The following is a 19573-nucleotide window of genomic DNA, read 5'->3' as shown; positions in this document are numbered from 1 at the left end:
AATGCAAGCCGAGAACTTTATACTAAAATGCATCCATGCCGAGATATCCCGGGAGTGCAAACTAGGTGCTAATTGGGGCACAAAGTAAGGTTCGTTACAGCGCAACACAAGACAAGGACAAAAGAAGGTATAAAACGACGACACAGCGCTGCATGTTCCTTCTTTTGTCCTTGTCTTGTGTTGCGCCGTAACGAACCTTACTATAAATCCCAACCAACTGGCCCAACTTGCCGTCTTGGTGCTAATTGGGGCGCTCTAGGCTTGGGACCCGTGTTCTAAAACTTCCTGTTGAGTCTATATAGACATGTGGCTACGTTTGTCAATCCAACACAAGTGTCAGGGTTAGGTATTGCCCTCACAATTCTCATTATTTAGTCAAACTTGTGTGTCATGGCCTGTAACAGTTCAAACATGATGGAAGATGTGCCATTGCTACGCACACTCAACCAAACATCATGCTTTCAGGTTCTGTAATTCTGTCCAGGCTTTTGCTGTCAATACAGCCTGGTATAACAGCCAGGCTCCTATGTTTTTATGTAGCACCGATATTGAGCGTGGCTCTTTGAGCAGACTGGCATGTAAGCTAACGATACATATATCACTTCATGACTAAGAATTTGCTTATGAAAATTTATTACTCATAAGTTCATATATGTTCTGTCTTTATTATTTTAATTTAGAAATGACGATACTGATTCCAAGTCCTGCTGAGCTTCCAGAAGCAAGAGTTGAGTCCCTGATGTGTCCTCCATCACGCTCATTTGATTCCCTTCCGGATGAGACACGCAAGCTGAAAAAAGGTATGCTTTATGCTGCCCTTCAAGAATATCTTGATTCGAGTTCTTTGTGCTACTTTTATGCACAATAATGTGAAAATTGGAATTTATAACATGCCACTTTCTAACTTTAAGAACATACATAATTTCGTTATGCAATATGACTAGTACAGTCGAACCTTGATACTGCATTTACTCGTGTGAGGCTCACCCTCTTATAAAGCCCACGCCCCTACTTTCGAGCACAAAAATTTGGAAAAACGTTTCACTTAGCTTCACATGCATAAGCCGCGTGCATGGCCTCCAAGGCAGTGCTGGGATGCCATTGCAATCTTGGCAGCCACTCCCGCGTGTCGATTATTTCGTTTCGTCAAGCCACTACTAGATGACACTAGTGTCAGTACTGTTGACAAATGCATTGTCATCATCACCATATCTTGCCAGTTTGTAATTACGCCACGACATAGATTCAGTATGCTTCAGTGGTATCGGCTGTACTGAGTTGTATTATTTAGCAGGCTTAGCCACATCATGCTTTCAAGTGTACTAAGAGGGCATCGCGGCAAGAAGTGTGCACTTGGATTTTAAATGCATGTAGTGCTCATTCATTCGAGGCTATCATTAAGAGCTTCAAGGAGGCAAGAATCTCAAACAGTAATAAACGGCACGAAGGACAACCAGCTCGTCAAAACGACAAGGATATGAGAAGCTATGAGGACAACTGATCAAAAGTGTTCATAGTCGGCCACTAGTAGTTGCGTTTTTCTGCATAGTTGTCCAAGCACAGTTTCCCACTTCAGTGAGTAGCCTTGCTTTGTGCAAGGCCTACACCGTGCATAAAATAATTTTTAAGAAAAGTGGGCCTTACACAAGTAAATATAGTATAACAAACACTCATATAACAAGTTATCAGATATGACGAAGTGAACAAAACACTACACGATTGGCCGTGCATTATTTCATTGAGTTTTCTACTGCTATAAAAAAAAAGGAAATGCTGGATCTGAGACAACATTGCTTACAATGATGTGAATATTTGTTCGCTCACAGCTCGAAATATATATTCCGGTAGCAAAAGCATCAATACTCAGCAACACCAAAATAAAATTTTGTTGTCAGGTTCGTCTTCTTGCTTCTCGTTCTTTGTTGGAATGCGAAGTTCCTAGGATGATGATTGGCAGTGATGATCAAATGCAGACAGGAAGCAATGTAGATCAGATGGACAAGAAATGGTTATAGGTAAACGACGATATAGTTCACAGGTGATGTCTGCACTACAACAGGGTAGGGTACCTGATATTTGGAGATAAGCTTGGATGAGAGGACAGCAGGAACAGCTGAAACCCAAAGCCACACAAGGGAATCTGGAAGAAAGTGCTAATGCGGGTGGTCATTGTCACTTCGAGATGGAAAAGATTGTGGTCGCCTGTGGTGCAGTGTTGTAGGTGTATGTGATGAATGGCAAAATAAGGTCCCAATCAGTGTGTCAGCACATCATGAAGGCTGCGGTTAAATCTTTCCACTAAACCATTAATTTGAGAATTGTAGGCAGTGGTGGTATGATGAATGATGTGACATTCGGCAGGAAGCGCACTTACGACTTCTGGGAGAGACACATGTCCTCTATCATTCAAAAGCTTGTGAGGTGCACCATGACGGAAATAAAGTTTTCAGGAGGATGGATGCTATATCACAAGCATTTGCAGCAGGCAGGGCAGCTGTTCCCGCGTATCGCGTCAACTAGTCGATGGCAACGACTGTCCAGTGGTTTCCAGAAGCCATGCCGGGAAGGGAACTACATAGATCAATACCAATGCGATTGAAGAGCCTGACATGACACAGGATTGGCTGGAGTGCACCAGAGACGTGCTGATCAGGAACTCTGCGGCATTGGCACTGAGGCCACAATTAAATGTACTTGCACACAAAGGTGTACTTGCCGCGCCAATAATACCTGAAGCGAAGCTGGGTGTACGTCTTGAAGATGCCCCCATGTGCACACTGTGAGTCAGCGTGTAAGGCAGAACATATCTCACCACAAAGATGTCGAGGTATGACTAGCAACCACTTGCGGCCGTCAGAGAGGTAGTTCCGGCAATAAAGGAGGCCATCCCGGTTTTTAAAGGGAGAAGCTTGACGGCGCAAAGCTCAAGAAGATGGAGGAAGAATTGACGGGTTTGAAAGGAAGCGGATAACAGCGATAATTGAGGCATCCTTGTGTTGCTTCGAAGCCATGTCGCAGCCTGCTGGGAACAAAAGTACTTCGTCAGTGGCAGACAGGCAAGCAGGACTTTTGGTTGACATGGGCATACCGCAAAGTGGATCAGCATTGGTGTGGCGGTGGCCAGACCTGTAGACAACGTGCACGTCGAAATCTTGCAACTGCAAAGCCCAGCGAGCTAATCGGCCTGAGGGGTCCTTCAACGTGGAAAGTCAACAAAGCACATGGTGGTCTGTAATTACGTCGAAGGGGCAGCATTAGAGGTAGGGTCAAAATTTACCAAGTTCCCAGGTTGTGGCCAAACATTCCTTCTCCATAACAGAATAATTCATCTCTGCTTTGGTGAGGGTGCGGCTTGCCTATACTACGACGTACTAGTTGTATCGAGCTTTGCGCTGAGCGAGCGCAGCGCTGAGTTTAACACGGCTAGCGTCGGTGTGTATTTCGGTTGCAGCTGCAGTGTCGAAGTGACGCAGTATCGGCGGAGACGTTCGTAGACGACGCAACTCTTGGAAGGCATTGTCACACGTGGGCAACCAGGTATAATTGTTTGAGTTGCTCCATAGAAGCTTATTCAAGGGAGCAGTGATGGACGCCAAATTCTGAATGAAGCGGTGAAATTAAGAACAGAGGCTAAAGAAGCTGCGAAGTTCTTTTATAGAGGAAGGTTTGAGAAAATCAGTAACTGCACGGAGCTTGGAGGCATCAGGAAGAATGCCGTTATAAAATACCGATATAAAATGGCCTAGGAGAATGAGCTGATATGCGCCAAAGTGGCATTTCTTCAGGTTGAGCTGAAGGCCGGCATGACTTAAGCACTGTAACACTTCCTCTAGCCTACAGTTGTTATGCTGATACATGGCAGATAAAACAAGTTCATTATAATTTGAGCAATAGAGCAAGCAACGTCTTACTCTTCGTCTGTCTCAACGACACTTAGAGCCCAGACTACTGTACAGTGCCTTACTCATCTGTCAGTAAATGTGATTACAGCCCACACTCCCATTAACATACATTCTAAGGACCCTCATTCATCTATCAGCTATACTGATTTCAGCCCATAGTGAGGGTCAGGATATTGCTTGGATTAACACAGCTCAAACAGACAAAAATAAGGGCAGTAGGTTCATTGGCCCGTCTCATGTATGTAATTGCGAATGAGAGGTAAAAGTTCAATAGGGCCACAGCCCAAAAGAATTAGCTTACTCCTGAAAGTAGACGTATTGGAGAACAATACATTTTCTTCTTTTTCTACAACTATGTTTCCATTTCCTATTTCCACATGATCATTGACGGCCTCAGTGAAAAGCGTTAGGCATGCACAATTTATTGCCAGGCCACTTCAATATTCAGCGGCATCTCTATCCTGTAAAGGACTTAGGATCCAGTGCCACAACACTACAGTGAAACCTTGTTCAACCGTAGTTGGCCGGAGCTCAGAAAAAGTACATACTAAACGATGGCACTGCCTAACCGAAATAGCACAAGATCGCCCACTTACCTATCAAAAACCGAACTCAGAGAGAGCCCGATGAAAGGGGAAGAAAGACATGCACTATTTATTCACTTCGCGCTACAAAAGGGTTATTTTCGTCTGATGCCGAGGCGGTGTAGCAGCGACGACAGCGGCCCCAAACTTACTGAAGATGCGAGCCAGCTTTTCAGCCAGTCCCCTCTTCTCGACAAACATTCGCATGGCAGATTCCTCGTTGGTGTTGCAAATTCTCATTGTACAGGCGCGATAGTGCTGCGGAAGTCACGGGGTGTCTTTTCCATTGCAGGGTGCTTTTCTCATCATGACGATTGTAATCATGAGGCTGACGTATCGCGCAGCTTCTAGCACTGCCGGGCCTGAATCACCCATGCTGTCGCTTTCCGTGCCATCCTCATCACTTTCACTAGTCGACACCGGCAACAACAGAGGCAACGATGGCAAAAAGTCGAACCTCGTAGCTGACATCTCTTCGCGGTCGCAGCAGCGCTGCCGAGCATCTTCTTCTTATTCCAAATGCCACACACCATAGTCAACAGCAGATCCCTGCCGTCTGCCAGCCCCGACTTCTTCGTGTCATGTTCGATAGCACGAACGATGTCTAACTTTTCTTCTATGCTGAGCACCCGCTGTCTTTTTTATCCAGCTTCGGCATGATGCGAGTCCTTAATTGCACAACGCCACAACGCTCTCTGGCTTGGCGCCGAAATGATTTTGATGTTGATGTGGCTTTAAGTGCAAGTGCACAGGGCACTTGGAGGCCGTTGTTCCAATCTCTGAGGCTTGTTGTTCTGCCAGGCCGCCTGATGGAGATGACGCACCGCCGTGTTTGCGCAATGAAAAGCCGAAACACTATGTATTAACCAATACGTACGCAATAAGCTGGTACGGTTCATGCGGATACAAAACACATTATGTTCAATGGCTGCTGAATCAGGGATTTGACTTTACTACTTTTAAAACGAAATTGCTGTTTAAGCGGGTACGGTTTAACGAGTGTTTTACTGTAGGTACTACAGTCCGACTCAAGGTTTGTCTGTGTGGGAAAATAATGACTGTCGGCAGCATGCGAACTCAGTTTTTACAGGACGACATTCTCCGAATATGTTCTTTGCATGCGTACCACGTCTGTACGGCACACACTGTGACTTGTCAGTCGACACCATGCCGACCTTCTGACCCCTCAATAACACAAACGGTTTCCGCCCGCATGCAGAGGGCAGTGAACCCCCACCATGTACACATAACACGTGGCCAATATTGCTAGGCCATTCTAAACTTCAGTGACGTCTCTAGCCAGCGAAGGACTCGCCAGCCGGTGCCACAACACTGCATGCAACACTCGCGCACCAGTTGACTGTCGGTGGAATCCAAACTCGGTGCTTACTAGACTGCATTCTCTGAATCCGTTCTCCGCATCCACATTTTACGGATGCGTAAAAGACTGGACCCCTCCCTATACACATAACATGTGGGCAACTCGCGACACTGTGAAAGTATGCAAAACAATTATGCAGACTTACTAGCAACGGTTTTGGAAGCTTTCGTTTAATTTTCTTTTATTCCTTTCTTTCTTAATGTGAGGGTTAATGCCTCAGCAAATTCTTCCAAATAGAAAGAAAAAGAAAGGAGAAGAAAAGCAACATGCCATGTTTCAACATGGGAAGCTGCTAATGGACTGTCAAAGTCAAAAGGAACAGGAGTCCTTTTGCTGACCCATCGGTGGCATCACACTTGCATGTTTATCGCATAGACTCGATCGTAATATCTTTCTTTCTTTCTTTTCCTTTCCTCTTCTTTTTCTATTTTCCTTTTTTTTTTATATTGGTAGTGTGCCTATAACGAATATAGAATATAACAAAGTATTTTCATGGAGCAACTTCAATATAATGATGCTTTACTGCATGCGGCAAAACTTCACTGTGTCGTCTGACTTCATTCGCAATTCCTCAATTTCTTACGGCTGTCGACTTGTTGCAATGGTTTTCATTTATATTAATTGAAGTAGCCATTCCACTGTCTTGTATAATGTGTGTTCTACATGTCATGTTTTTGTCCTTCTAACTTTGAACCTTTTTAGTCAGGTTGTCAAAACTTTTGACCAGTGTATTCGTTTACGACAGCTTTTCTAGATTGCTCACCATGTGATGAAGCCCCAGTGATCGTCTGCATCTCCAAAATGGTAGCAGTGGAGAGAAAACAGCTTCCTGAAAACAGAACAAGGTTTGTCTTGTTTTCTTAGTTAATTTCTGTTTACATAGTTGTATGGTGTATACTAACAGCATCATGTGTTTTTTAGCGCTATAAATTGAGCCGGTTTACACTTGATTGTCCGCAATCCTTGCAAGGTGAGGACAGAAGTAAGAAAGGACAGGATATGCGTCGACGGCGTTTCTTCCACTTGAACTTTTCATGTGGAGGTACGCTTGTAAACAACTTTTTCAACAGCTGACATTTTTATAGTTTTTTGCTAGATTTACCAGCCATACAGGTACCAAGTGCATGCTTGAAAGGGCCAAAGTATTCGTTAAAGCAAAACCGGGTCACTAAATTACTTTGTTAATTCACGAAAAAATACACAATTTTCAATTAAACCAAGATTGAGAAATGAAAATAGTTAATTACATCATGAATTTCGTTAAATCAAGATTCGATATATCAAGGTTTGACTGCATATATATATATCAGGATATTCATGACATGCATGCATGACGCGACATGACATGAATGACATGTTCACATGACATGCGTGTATGACATGACATGATGTCGTCATGCTTCTGTTGTCATGTGGAGGCTTTGCACAAACACGTTCACCCATCTTGTAACTCGAAGAGCCCTGAGTGAGCCCTGATAGATAGCCAGCTGCCTGCAAAATGCTCCACGTGACATTAATTCCCACAGATCTGGGATCTGCATAACTTTTTGGGTTGTGTTAAAGCAGAAAGCTTTAAGCCATCATTGAAAGCATCAGATCAAATTGTTTGCATCATGCTCTCTTGAAAAGAAAGTCAATGGAAGTAAGAAATTATCCTGTGGCGACCAGACAGTGTGCCATCACTGCTCGATCTCAAATGTGTCCTTGAATTTGGGGGCCTCATCGATGCAACAAGTCATTGATTGTGCTGGCAGCCACATAATTTTTTTTTTGTATCACTGATGTTAGCAGTATGCACTTGCACTCTTTTGCAGTACATGTATTAATAAATAACCTGTGCATGAGTGTGCTTATAATGCATTTATGCTAGACTCCAAGATTTTCAGTGTCCTGTCAATTTGATGAAGGCTCTGGACCAGGAATGGAGCCAGGATGATGTTGCAGGACATTTGACAGTGCAGTTGTTACGGTGTGAAGTATTAAACAATTTTAGCTAGTCAACTGACAACTGCCATACAACATGCATCTCAAGTTGTGCGAGGTGGCTGCAAAGACCACTGCATCAGTTTCGCATGCACAGGTTCCATTGTTATTTGAGATAGGCTAACATTAGTTAGGAGACCCTGTATACTCTGTAAAACGACAACCAAGTATTTCAGTCAGTTTTAGTTTCTCATTTATTTATACATTTTTGTAACAGCCGACTTCAGGCGGCTGACTGGCTCAGTTCTCTTTTGATTCGTTATGGAATGGTTCTGTTGTGTTATTCTTGTCTCTCGCAGTTAGTCCTCGAACAAACTAATTCACTACACAACGTAATCATGAGGACTTGAGCACACAGCACAACAGTGCTGATAATTCATTGTTGTTATGTGTCCTAAATTGAGTCATTCTATGAGGAACTTCAGCTGGTTATCCCATCTTACAAGCCTGCTTCTTGCAGGGTGCTCAGTCTTGAAGAGATTGCTCAGCGAAGGGAGCAGGCTCGGCAGCGTCATGCAGAGCGAATGGCCTTAGCGGCAGTGGACTCGGTTACAACACCTGATGCTCAGAAGAATGGCGATGATGGTGCGAATTGAGGTTTTGCCACATTATTCCAGTGCTCATTTTACATCAGTCAAAATCTAATGTATGCCTGTTCTTTTTACTTGACACATACTATGAGAGCTTGTTCTTCTTTTTCTTTCTGTCTTACAACCTGTTAGGCAAGATTTGACATCTGGCACGTTTAGTCAGTCTTTCGTCATCCATTAGGTGGTGTCCAAAACATGCCGTCTATGACGTTTGGCAGCTCCGCAATTGCTTCCAGCACACACACTTGGCTAAAGCATGACCGTCGTGATTCACTTTTTTACGCAAAGAGATCTGTCCCAGGAGCAAGGATTTGGACACCACCTTTTAGGACGCCTTCATCCAACATTTCATTTTCACGAATTAAGAAAAAATTAAAGTTTCTGTTTTTGTAAGATTCTAGCAGCAGATGCTGTTATGTTAGATCATGTGTTGCAGGCATGTGAATGTGCATGTGACTATACTTTTCCTGCTTCTTACAGCAGTTCAGGAAGACGATGTTTCTCAGGAGAGTGACGAGGACGACTCTACATTCATAGCATTTGGCCGCGTGTTCAGTGGCACGCTGAAACGTGGCCAGCAAGTATATGTGCTTGGCCCAAAGCATGATCCTGGGAAATTCCTTGAGAAGGTGCATACCAATAGTTCAATTTCCACGTGTCTCCTTTGGTGGCATCAGGACAGTTGATCTCTTATGCCTTGCAGGCTGCAACTGTTGATCCTGCTCTGAGGCTGAAGGACTTAGGCCCAGAAGAACATGTCACCGTAGCAACTGTAGAGAAGCTTTATCTGCTTATGGGAAGGGAACTGGAGCAGCTGAACTGTGTTCCTGCAGGGAATATTCTTGGTGAGCCCTTGTTCAGGCATTTGCTTGCATTGCACACCAACGTTAAGAGGAAGCTTCAGCTCAGGAGCTCCTATCTATACATCAGAATGGAGAAATAGTTTTTCTCAGAGATCACAGCACCGATTCTGATAAGGTTTGTTCCATTTAAAAGAAGGAAGTTAAAGCCCAGTGGCTGTAGAAAGCAGCTCCTTTATTTATCCGGTCAGTTACTTTACAGGAATTGTTGAAAATTGCCAAATTGCAAAAATCTGAAGTACCAAGTTCTCAACTCCTGTAACTCAGCAATGAAGAATGATATCACAATTCTACAAACTGCACCTAATAACACATATAAAGAGGACAAAATTGATATATTGCACTATAAACCACCCAGAAATATATTACTAATTTCAGAGCACGTAGGACTTTTGCAAAACCCTTGTAAACATTGTAACCGTGTCACGTAAGCTGTAAATTTATATTATCATATTTGTGCAGTTAAAATGCCCTAACAGGTGCAGCTAAGGGAACGGTGATGCTATCTCTTTTTGGTGCAGAGTTATTGATTTGTAAACTTCAGGTTTCTATTAATTTTTGTAACTTACCGATTTTTGTCAATTTTTCAGGAAACATCAAGGTCCTAAATTGAAAATCTGCTTTCTAGAGCTGTTAGAATTGATCTTTCTCTCTTAAATTCAATAAATTTCCAGCATTTACCAAAGCCACTAACTCAAGATCTAGCTTACAGAAAAATGTGACTACAGTTGACTTCTGTTAATTTGACCCTGACAGGACCGACGAAATTGGTAGAATTATAGGGCAGGTCAAATTAAGAAAGATGAAGAAAAAAATACTTCAAAACGCAGTGCTGATTTATTTGGCAATATTTGTTTTATTCTAACAGCCCGTACCAAATGCGCGCTCGCTTTCTGTGTCTCCAGAGCTGAAAGCTAACACAGTGATAACATTAAAGCTTCTAAACAATTTAGAAATCAAACACACACCCGATTTCTTAGAAAAAAGAATGGGCAAGGGTCTAATATGTGCTGCACAGTGGCAGCCGGTTTCCTAAAATCAGCTTCGCCACGCGGTTTTTGAAAATTAGCTTCGCCGTAATGCAGCTGTGTTATGCGGCAAAGCATACAAACGTGGCAACCGTGGTTTTCGGTTCAATTTTCTTGGGGGAAAAAAAGAAGCATTATAATCGAGTAAGTACCGTAGTCAGACATTGTGAGCTACCATTATTGCTTGAAAACTTTCTTGGGGCAGTCCGAAAATAGGCATTGGAGTCACCATAGAGGCCTGGCACGTGCATGCTAACTGGTCAATTTCGGGTTAACTGGTTGGTGAAGGCCAATTTTAGGATGGAAATAACGAAATTTTGAGCCCATGGAAATGCATGGGTGCCACTGGCACCTTCGGTCAAGATCAAATTAATAAAGAAAATAAAATTAACTATAGTCCAGTTGACTGAAGTCTACTGTATACAATATAGGTGCATCTGCTTACGTTTGCAACAGCTTTGTCACATGGGCAACTATACTCATCAGCATCTTTCTGTGGCAATGAAAGGAAAGCTACAGGGATGGAGCTTCTGCACGTGTATAGCTGCTCCAAGTAGTGCGGCAGCGTTTCACAGTGCTTTCATTTTCGTGGAGCAGATACCGAATCAGCATCACTTTCACATGCAATGGTTTTGCATTTTCCTGAACACAGAAGACAAACACAGACAACCAAGTCAAATTTAACACTCAGTATGTTGCTCTTTTAAATGGGATGTTTATGTTTCCTTATCTCCAGCTTAAGCTAACGCTGATGAGAATCTGGGACTTTTTTTCAGGAATGTTCTTGCTTGCGTGTACTTTGCCTCCATAGCTTGTCCTTCATTGCAGAAAGTTGTCCGCGAATATATAAACTCTGGAATAGGGAAGTGCAGCAATGTATTAAGAAGTACGTTTTTGGTAAGAGCTAACGATCCAAGCCGTTTTCTCTGGTTGCTTCCTTTCTTTGTCCGTACATCTTAAGGCATAGGCGGCCTTGAGGAACATGTGCTGCGCACGGCCACACTGTCCAGTTGTGCAGCCTGTGCCCCTTTTGCGGACATGCGGGGCCCAGTGACACCTATCCTGCGGGTGGCCCTTGAGCCGCGGCGTCTAGCTGACATGGCCACCTTGGTGCGAGGCCTCAAGCTGCTGCACCAGGCTGACCCCTGTGTCCAGGTGCTTCTCCAGGAGACAGGCGAGCATGTGCTGCTAACCGCCGGGGAGGTGCACCTGGAGCGATGCCTTAACGACCTCACTGAGAGGTATGCGCACAGTTCTTTACTTTTTGGTGGTGTAGCGCTATGGAATGCAACGCACTGTCTTTGCCCTTGTGCAGCTGAGCCTTATTTTATGAAGCATTGATGTCACCCCATAGGCTCCACATCATTATTGCTTCAAAGAACCCTATCAAGTGTAAGAAAAAGGTGCCAAGGAAGTGTCATGTCCTTGCCTTCCCGATAGCCATACTCTAATAATTGCAGACGTTTGAGTGCTGGCTTTCATCATGTCTGGCCACTTCCACTATTTTCATATATTTTCAGGGATTGCAGCAAAAGAAAGCATCATACCTACTTTTGTATCAGAGATTTGTGTATGTGAATTGATTAATATAGCACTTCAGCCATGGTAATGGATGCAATTATTTAGACAGGTCTTGATCCTTTTTCCTCAATAAAATGTACTTCCATCGCACTGTTTAGTGTTCTCCGCCATCCTGACTTCTGCACTGCCTCAGGCATGCCCTCAATTCTTTTTTTTTTTTTAAGAAAGCCCGACCTGCAAGAGATGGTACTGTATCCCCTACCATCATGCATAGACTAGTAGTGGCTACAATTCACAAGCACTGGAACAGTTAATGCATCCTTTCCAGCAAATGCTCACTATGTTACTGATGAAACACTGGAGCATCCACGGTTTGGTTTTCAGTACACCACACTATGTCCTCAGTGCTTACTTCAGCCAACATTACTAGCAATAGTGAATTAGGATGAAGTGTTGTGCAATACCAGGACGTGGAGACTACCAGGAACGACAAACATACAGTGCCTCTTGGTTACTTGTCGCATCATTTCCCCGGTGTATGGCTACAGTTCATCCCAATTCAGTGTCTGACCAACATGCTCACATTATGAACCTTGTCGACTACCCAGCAAGCTTTGGTGATGGGGTCCACTTGTATACTTTGTTTACCTCTTTTTTACCTTGTTTTGTACTGCTGCTCTCCTCCAACACCTTTACTCACTAAACCATGCTCCTTGATTGTAGCAGAAACATACATTGTCCTGCTCCTTAACAGCCACTTCCCCGCTTTAGAAAAGGGGAGAGGGCCAGTGACGTGTATGCATTGAGTGGAGTGCTCATGGAAACCATTAAAGCCATCCACAGAACCTTTTGCTTCCTCAGAACTCAGTTTTGCAACTCCTGTTATTATAGTAAATTAGCTAATGCAATGAAGGAATTCAATTGTTTACTTTTGCAGTTGTTTGCAGCTGTTTGATTTGGAGTTGTACTTATGTAAACTAGCTAAACTCATAAGTGTTCACTTATGATCAGTTATATCAATGGAAACTTTTATTTGCATGCAGGTTACTATTGTACTATTTAACTGTGAAAACGCTGTTACATTTTCACAAACAAACAAAATGTCGCCTCAATTAGTAGTGGAACCATTCATATCAGTCCTCGTTTATCAAATTGGTGTTACCATATCCTGCATTGTGTATGTTAATGCGAGTAAAATTGAAAAGTTATGATATTACACTGTCACAAACATGAAGTTACAAGTTTTGCTGCAGTGCATCTGGTGGACAAGGGGGAGGTGCTTGAGTACTGCTTGCATGGTTCTGTTGACATTGATGCTCAGATTTTCCCATCTTCTTCTGCAACAAGTATTGGAAACAACTAATAGCCTCTTTTTACTTGCTATGCTACTCTGTTATCGTAAGATTCGACTTTGCCTTGAAAGCATGGGCTTTTGTGCTGGTTCACTCACACATATTGAAAGGATAAATGAAAACACACAGTATACTTGGTTAACCACTATGCTGCTTCCATGTGTAGCAATACAGCAGTGTGCAAAAGCAGGCATGTGCACATGCATTTCTAGACTAATAGCAATGTGCAAGTCTCCATCTGCTGGCTAGTCACTCACATAAACATCGTTTCGCATTTAAGTATTGCACATGTGCACCAAAAACCATGTGACAGGTCTGTGCATAATCAGCACAGGCCTGTACTGTTTATCGGCTTATAGCAGCTTGTCTTGCCATCAAACACTAATGTCAAAAGGGTGCACAAGCTGCCGCTAACAGAGGACATAAACTGTTTCACAAATGTAACACATTGTAAGTGGCTTTCACTATATTTATTCAAATTTACTGCCCACAGCTGCTTTCGTCTGCTTTACAGATAACACTGCCAACTGCTGGTAAGCGACAGCGACTGCAGCATGCTGAAGGGAGCACCACAGATGATGGTCACACTTTAATGTGATGCTTATGTAGCTTTACTGTCTCATCTGATACTGTTTTGTAGACCATCAACCGTCAGGGCAGTGGTCCACTTCTCCTAATTTTGCCATGCAGGTTTGCCAAAGTGGAAATCAATGTGTCAGACCCAATTGTGCCCTTTCGTGAGACCATTGTGGAACCACCCAAAGTGGACATGGTGAATGAGGCTATAGAGGACAAGAACGCCATACAGAAGGCACCAAAGGATGTAAGGCCCTCTGATTACTCTCATTCCCTTTGCTGCTCATATCTTTTTTTTTTTTTTCATGAAAGTGCTATTCGGCCACTAATTGTCTCCTTACTTTGTTGTGCGGAATTTGAACATGCTAACCTAACTGAATCTTTTGCAAGCTTCTCACTGCAAATTTTTATTATTGCACATTGTAAGTACTCATTTGTTGTTCTTTCCTGCATTTCTTTTTTTTGCGGGGGGGCTTATAGATCATATCCACCAACTACAACTGATAAAGAAAAACTAAAGGATATTTTATATAAATCTTAAAGACTACAAATCTGTGATGAGAATTCCAGACCTCCAAAGATGCCAACAATGTATGGTTCTTGTGGGCATGAATGTCTGGTGCAATGTGAAGGCCATTTCATGTGGTGCGATTTGATCGCATGTGACGGAATCGCAATCACACATTGCAAGGGGTGTGCAGCCTGCGAACAAGTTGATCACAAACGTCAGCACCAAAAAGAAAAAAGGAGGAGGAGGGCAGAAGGTTTATCAGAATTGCGGCAAGAGCTGTTTTGCAATTTGTTTTGGTTGTGGTAGTAACTGGTAAAGGCCATCTGTTGTTCAAAAAATCCAGAAAATGGCAACTAATTATGAAAAGCTGTGGTACATGCCATCATAACCAAAATGCAAACAGGGCAAATAAAAAATGTTTACTTCATATTCGATTCTCTCATTTCAATGCATTTATTGCCATGCTGCGTCACATGGGAAGTGTATATTCATGTTGGCTTGTGTCCTCCTCCTCCAATAAAGTTCATGCCTCACAATGATTTTAACGTCCCTGTTTTTATAACACATATTTGTCGGCTTGGAATGCAGGTGTAACTGCTAACAACCTCTTTCACTAAGCAGCATTCAAGAGCATTCATCTTGTCTTTCAGGAGGCCGATGACAGTGTTGCAGAGGATGGGACTGTAACAATATTCACTCCAAACCGTCAAGTTGCAATCAAACTGCGAGCGGAATCACTACCACAGGAGGTCACAGAGCTGCTCGAGAAGCACACATCACTCATCCGAGACTATGATCAGGCATTGTCTAGCCAGAAGCTGCCAGAATCTCTGGCAAAGAACATTACTGAACTTCAAAGGAACTTGGCCAAGGCATTTACAGATGCCGGTTGGCCGGATGAGACAATAGATCAAATTTGGTCTGTTGGCCCACGTAGGTGTGGGCCCAATGTGCTTCTTAATAGGATTCCTAGGTTTAAAAGAACTGCAGTGTTTCAACAAGGCCTGCAGCGCACCACTTTAGTTAGGCAGGAGGAGGGTGATGTAGACCTTACAGGCATGAAAGCTTTGCAGCTAACTCATACTGACGACAGCAGTTCTCCAGCAGGTTTGGAGCCACACGTGCAGTCGAAGAGCAGTCACATATGTGAATATGGTGGTGGTAGTGGTGGTGACAAACCAGACAACAAGCACAACCTTAAGTCTTCTCCAGGCCCCCTCTCAAGCGGAGTTAAGACGTTGGCCGACTATGATCACAGTTTTGTGAGTGGCTTCCAAATGGCCACACTGATGGGCCCCCTGTGCCAAGAGCCAATGATGGGCGTTGCGTTTGTGGTGGATCAGTGGGATTTGGACCTGTCTGTGGAAGATCCAGGGACTTACGGACCACTCTCTGGCCAGATCATCTCAACTGTCAAAGAGGGCTGTAGACGTGCGTTTCAGGTCCAGCCTCAACGGCTCCTCTGTGCCATGTACAGCTGCACCATCCAGGCCACTTCAGACGCACTTCGTGAGTGTTCCACCCAAATTCTTCTCTATGTCACATCCTAAATCAATGCATTGTGATGCAATTCTAACTTTCACATAATGTAGTTTAAGTTACATGTCTTTTTGATCATCTGGCACTTCAGCTGTTTCAAGGATGCTGGACAAAAGGATTCCGTGCTTAGATTTTAATACACATCATAGATGGTGATCAAATTAATAATATGCAATGATTCATTACAGGGCCTCTTATATTAAACCTGTGCAGCTTTGGTCACTCTATCAACCAATCAATCAGTCAATTAGTTTCTCTTGCCCATTTTGTCAGTGCATTTGACCATAGTGTGGTGTGAAGGCATTACGGAAAACAGGTGTACCAACCCCCCCCCCCCCCCCCCAGATATTGATATCTGGTACTGCAGTTCCATCCACTTAGAACACAATGTAAGTGATGTCCTCAAGGAGGATTTCTTGAGGAAATGGTAGCAAATTTTTCGCATTGAACATCTGGTTCCTCTAGACAGCCTATGCTGCAACATTCAGTTCAGTAATTGAATTAGTACACTGAAAGTATGCATCATAATTTATTGCAAGTGGTTAGATACTAGAAACATTCACAGGGACTTACCAAGCTATACAGTAGGACCTGGTCCGTACAATTTGTAAGAAAGCATGAGAAAAAATGCACTAACCAGGACAACAAATGATTTGAAGTCACTAAAAAATTTTGCAGACTCAACTGTAGTGGAGTCTACATAATGTGAAGCATTTCAGGAGTCATTAAAAGATACAGAATAAAAAATTTGTTGCTGAAATTTCTGGCTCCAATTATAGCTATGGGGAACCAGCGCTGGAGTTTTCACAGCGCCGCCTGCAGCGCCGCCCTGGCGGCCAGAACGTGCACAATGCAGCCTCCCCCGCGGATGAAAATTGCGTTGCGTGCCCTTAAAGTCGAAGGAAAACAAAACGGCGCCGACGATACTGTTGCTTATACAAGTGCCACAACTAAGTCGGGATGAGGGAGGATGTATCCTTCTGCGTCTTTCCATCTAAACCCTACGAACAAAAACGGAGGCGGCGTTGGATCCAAGCAGTCAGGAGAGCGGAGTAAGCTCCCGTCTTGTCGCCCTGTCAAGCGGTGTCGGGCTTGTTTCTAAATCAAATTTCGCGTGTATCCCTGGTTTATTCGATAGTGAAGATGGTCAGCCATGGCAGACAGTACCAAACAGCAGAATCTGCAGTCGGTATTTCGTCGAAAACAAAATGAGCAATAGCATGCACCATCCGGCATATGTACCATTTTTTTCCTTCGCAATGCCACCGCCAAGCCCCTTCTAACGCCACCGCACCAAGTGAACGATACGAAAGGTAAAAATTATCCATTCATTGCCAAGAATTATGTGGGAGGGAAGCTGCCTTGTAATACGAGTTGTATGCGCATAATGCCGGCGCACGCGCGACTAATTAGCCACCTATGTGTTTATAGAAATGCGCATGCGGATAAGGACTCGGCGCTGAGATGCATCCGGCAAATTTATGTAATTAGTGCTAAATGTAGCCAGGATTGTTAGGATCAAGCAGCGGAGCACTCAAACCTTTGCTTGCGCGAGTCAGCTGATGCGATAAAGCTTTCTTCTCCATTGACTGCTGTGGCGAAGTAACATCAGAATTTTTTATGTCTAGCCAGAGAAATATGGAATATCTTCAGGCCAGCTAATACTTACGAAACCATAGCGCAGCACGACCGGAGCCATAACTGCTAGATTTGCGAGGCAGGCAGCCACGCAAGCGTGGCATCGATACACGACGCAACCGTTAAAGAAACACACGTGCTCGCCGCGACGCACTGTGAAAAATATTTAAAGCTTAAAAAGCTTCTTTCGTCATTTCTTCACTTGATAGCGCTAGCTTCTTTACAAAAACTCCACTTGAAGCGGTGCGAAAACGGAAACATACGAACTATAATACGGCTTCATATGTGTGTGTCGTTTGGTTGTGTGGCTGAAATATGCCGCGTTTCGTCGCCAGGGCGGCGTGCAACGCACTCTTTTCGACGCGCCGCCTATCCAGCGCTGGTTCCCCATTACACTGAGAGGGACCAAAACAACACTCTTCCTGAGCAGAAATGAGCGAAAAGTAATCACACTTGCCTGCCTCACTGCTTCCCGCCCATAGCGAGCGATCGCCCGCACTGAGCGTGCAAAAGGAAGAATTTGACATTTGCTGCAACGCATTTGCTTTGTTGCTCGACCATCCAATTCGTACTGCTTCCTCGTGTGAACTGTTAAAGAATCTCGTCTTTCGTCTTGTGGTTTTGTGGTTTATGTGAGGAGCAGCTGTGTCAACGCCACAGGATGCCGAGGGTCTGCTGCATGCTTTCAAGATGCAAGCGCCAGCAATGCGTCCGCCAATACATCCTCCAAAGGCGTCTACTATGGCGTCCGCAATTCGCGTGGCCAATGCCATAGTATATGCCATGGGTGTCTCCACTCTGTACGGAGCAGCTGGCCTTCTCATTCATGACAAGTGCAAACTTGTGACCCGAGCTGCAGGAACCACATTTATATATGGTTTCCACTTATGATGCCGCCCCTGATATCTCAATATCTACGCGCATTCATGCAATGCACGGCGTAAACACTTACCACGCTGCTGGTCGAGGTTCCCTTGGCACCGCGGAGGGGGCTGCTACAGTGAGTCGTCATCAGTGTCGCTAGATGACGCGGACGGATCATACGCATATGCCTTTATCGTACATGGTCGTTCAGTAGGTCGCTCATTGAAGTCGGAGTCATCATCTTCGCTCATGCCAGCACTCTCACTAAACATTGTGCACGGCGCAACGTGGGGAAAACAAAACAGCGTGCAGCTGGTCAGTTCGCCCCGTCGCTGCTGAAGGTAGATATGACGTCAGATCCGCCAGATTGTTGTTGGGAACGTGTTGCATGTGACCCAGTGGCCGCTCACAGAGCGTCAAAAATAACGCCATCCACTCAAAAATAATGCAAATAATGGCTATATACAAGAGCAATAGTGTCTTAGGGAATGCAGCTGTGGTGCTTTCTCAATATTCTTGGATTTTTATCCTGTATCTTTTTAAAGCACAGTCCAAGTGTCCCCAGACAAGTCACGCGTTGTTGGATGCTGTCGTACAATGCGGCAGACGTTGTCGGATGGATGCATTGTCGTTTCTTAATTGCGTACAGCACACGAAAACCAAACACATTCGAGCTGGTAGGCAACACCAGAATATGATTCTGCTAGAGTTAAACATCATGCTCACTTCGTGCCGCCTGCAGCAGGGAACGGTGGTGTGTTTGCGTTGTCGTCTCTTAAAGTGCACTGTACACTTCCAAGGGCAGTTAGCCACACATGCTGTAGGTGAAGGTGCTTATTGCAATAAAGTTGGCGGTGATAGCTTTGAATATAGCCGTGAATGCAGCCTGTGACAACCCGAGAGGAGGTTTGCTGGTACCAGAAGGCGAAATTGAATGTGTGCCGGCATTTCTACGGGACACAAGTGGGCGAGTACTGCAGAAAAGCTGGCATGATGGGTGCCTACTTCTGTCGACTTCACATGCTTCGTATCTTTTCTTGTTCGCTTATTATCTAGCAGCCAAAAAATGTATCATATGATCGCAGTGTGGTGATGTACTGAACGTTGGTGTGAAAAGGTAATGTTTTTTGGGAATGTATTTACCAGTAAAAAAGAAGCGTAACTCTATAGGGTCATTTCTTTGTGTTCTGGATCGTGAATGTTACACTGGGAAATCACATGAAATGAGATAAACAAGGCCCTTA

The 19573-nt window shown here is 44.1% G+C and overlaps 1 protein-coding gene across 2 annotated transcripts in view; it reads left to right on the top strand.

The window, feature by feature from the left end:
* LOC135904104 (elongation factor-like GTPase 1) overlaps window positions 1–19573 on the top strand; it is a 155886-nt gene that overhangs the window by 21971 nt on the left and 114342 nt on the right. Inside the window, exons 11-18 of one of the 2 annotated variants that reach the window (XM_070531876.1) lie at window positions 681–800; window positions 6613–6712; window positions 8311–8435; window positions 8924–9069; window positions 9144–9285; window positions 11290–11569; window positions 13892–14024; window positions 14939–15797. In XM_070531876.1, coding sequence (XP_070387977.1) covers window positions 681–800; window positions 6613–6712; window positions 8311–8435; window positions 8924–9069; window positions 9144–9285; window positions 11290–11569; window positions 13892–14024; window positions 14939–15797 — 1905 coding nt within the window. Of the gene's footprint in view, window positions 1–680; window positions 801–6612; window positions 6713–8310; window positions 8436–8920; window positions 9070–9143; window positions 9286–11289; window positions 11570–13891; window positions 14025–14938; window positions 15798–19573 lie in introns of both variants that reach the window. The other variant, XM_070531875.1, reaches the window with a different exon arrangement.

This window comes from Dermacentor albipictus, chromosome 1 (genome assembly GCF_038994185.2).
Source record: "Dermacentor albipictus isolate Rhodes 1998 colony chromosome 1, USDA_Dalb.pri_finalv2, whole genome shotgun sequence".
Taxonomy (NCBI): Eukaryota; Metazoa; Arthropoda; class Arachnida; order Ixodida; family Ixodidae; genus Dermacentor; species Dermacentor albipictus.
The sequence above is the reverse complement of the archived record's forward strand: the minus strand, read 5'-3'. Positions and strand labels throughout refer to the sequence as shown.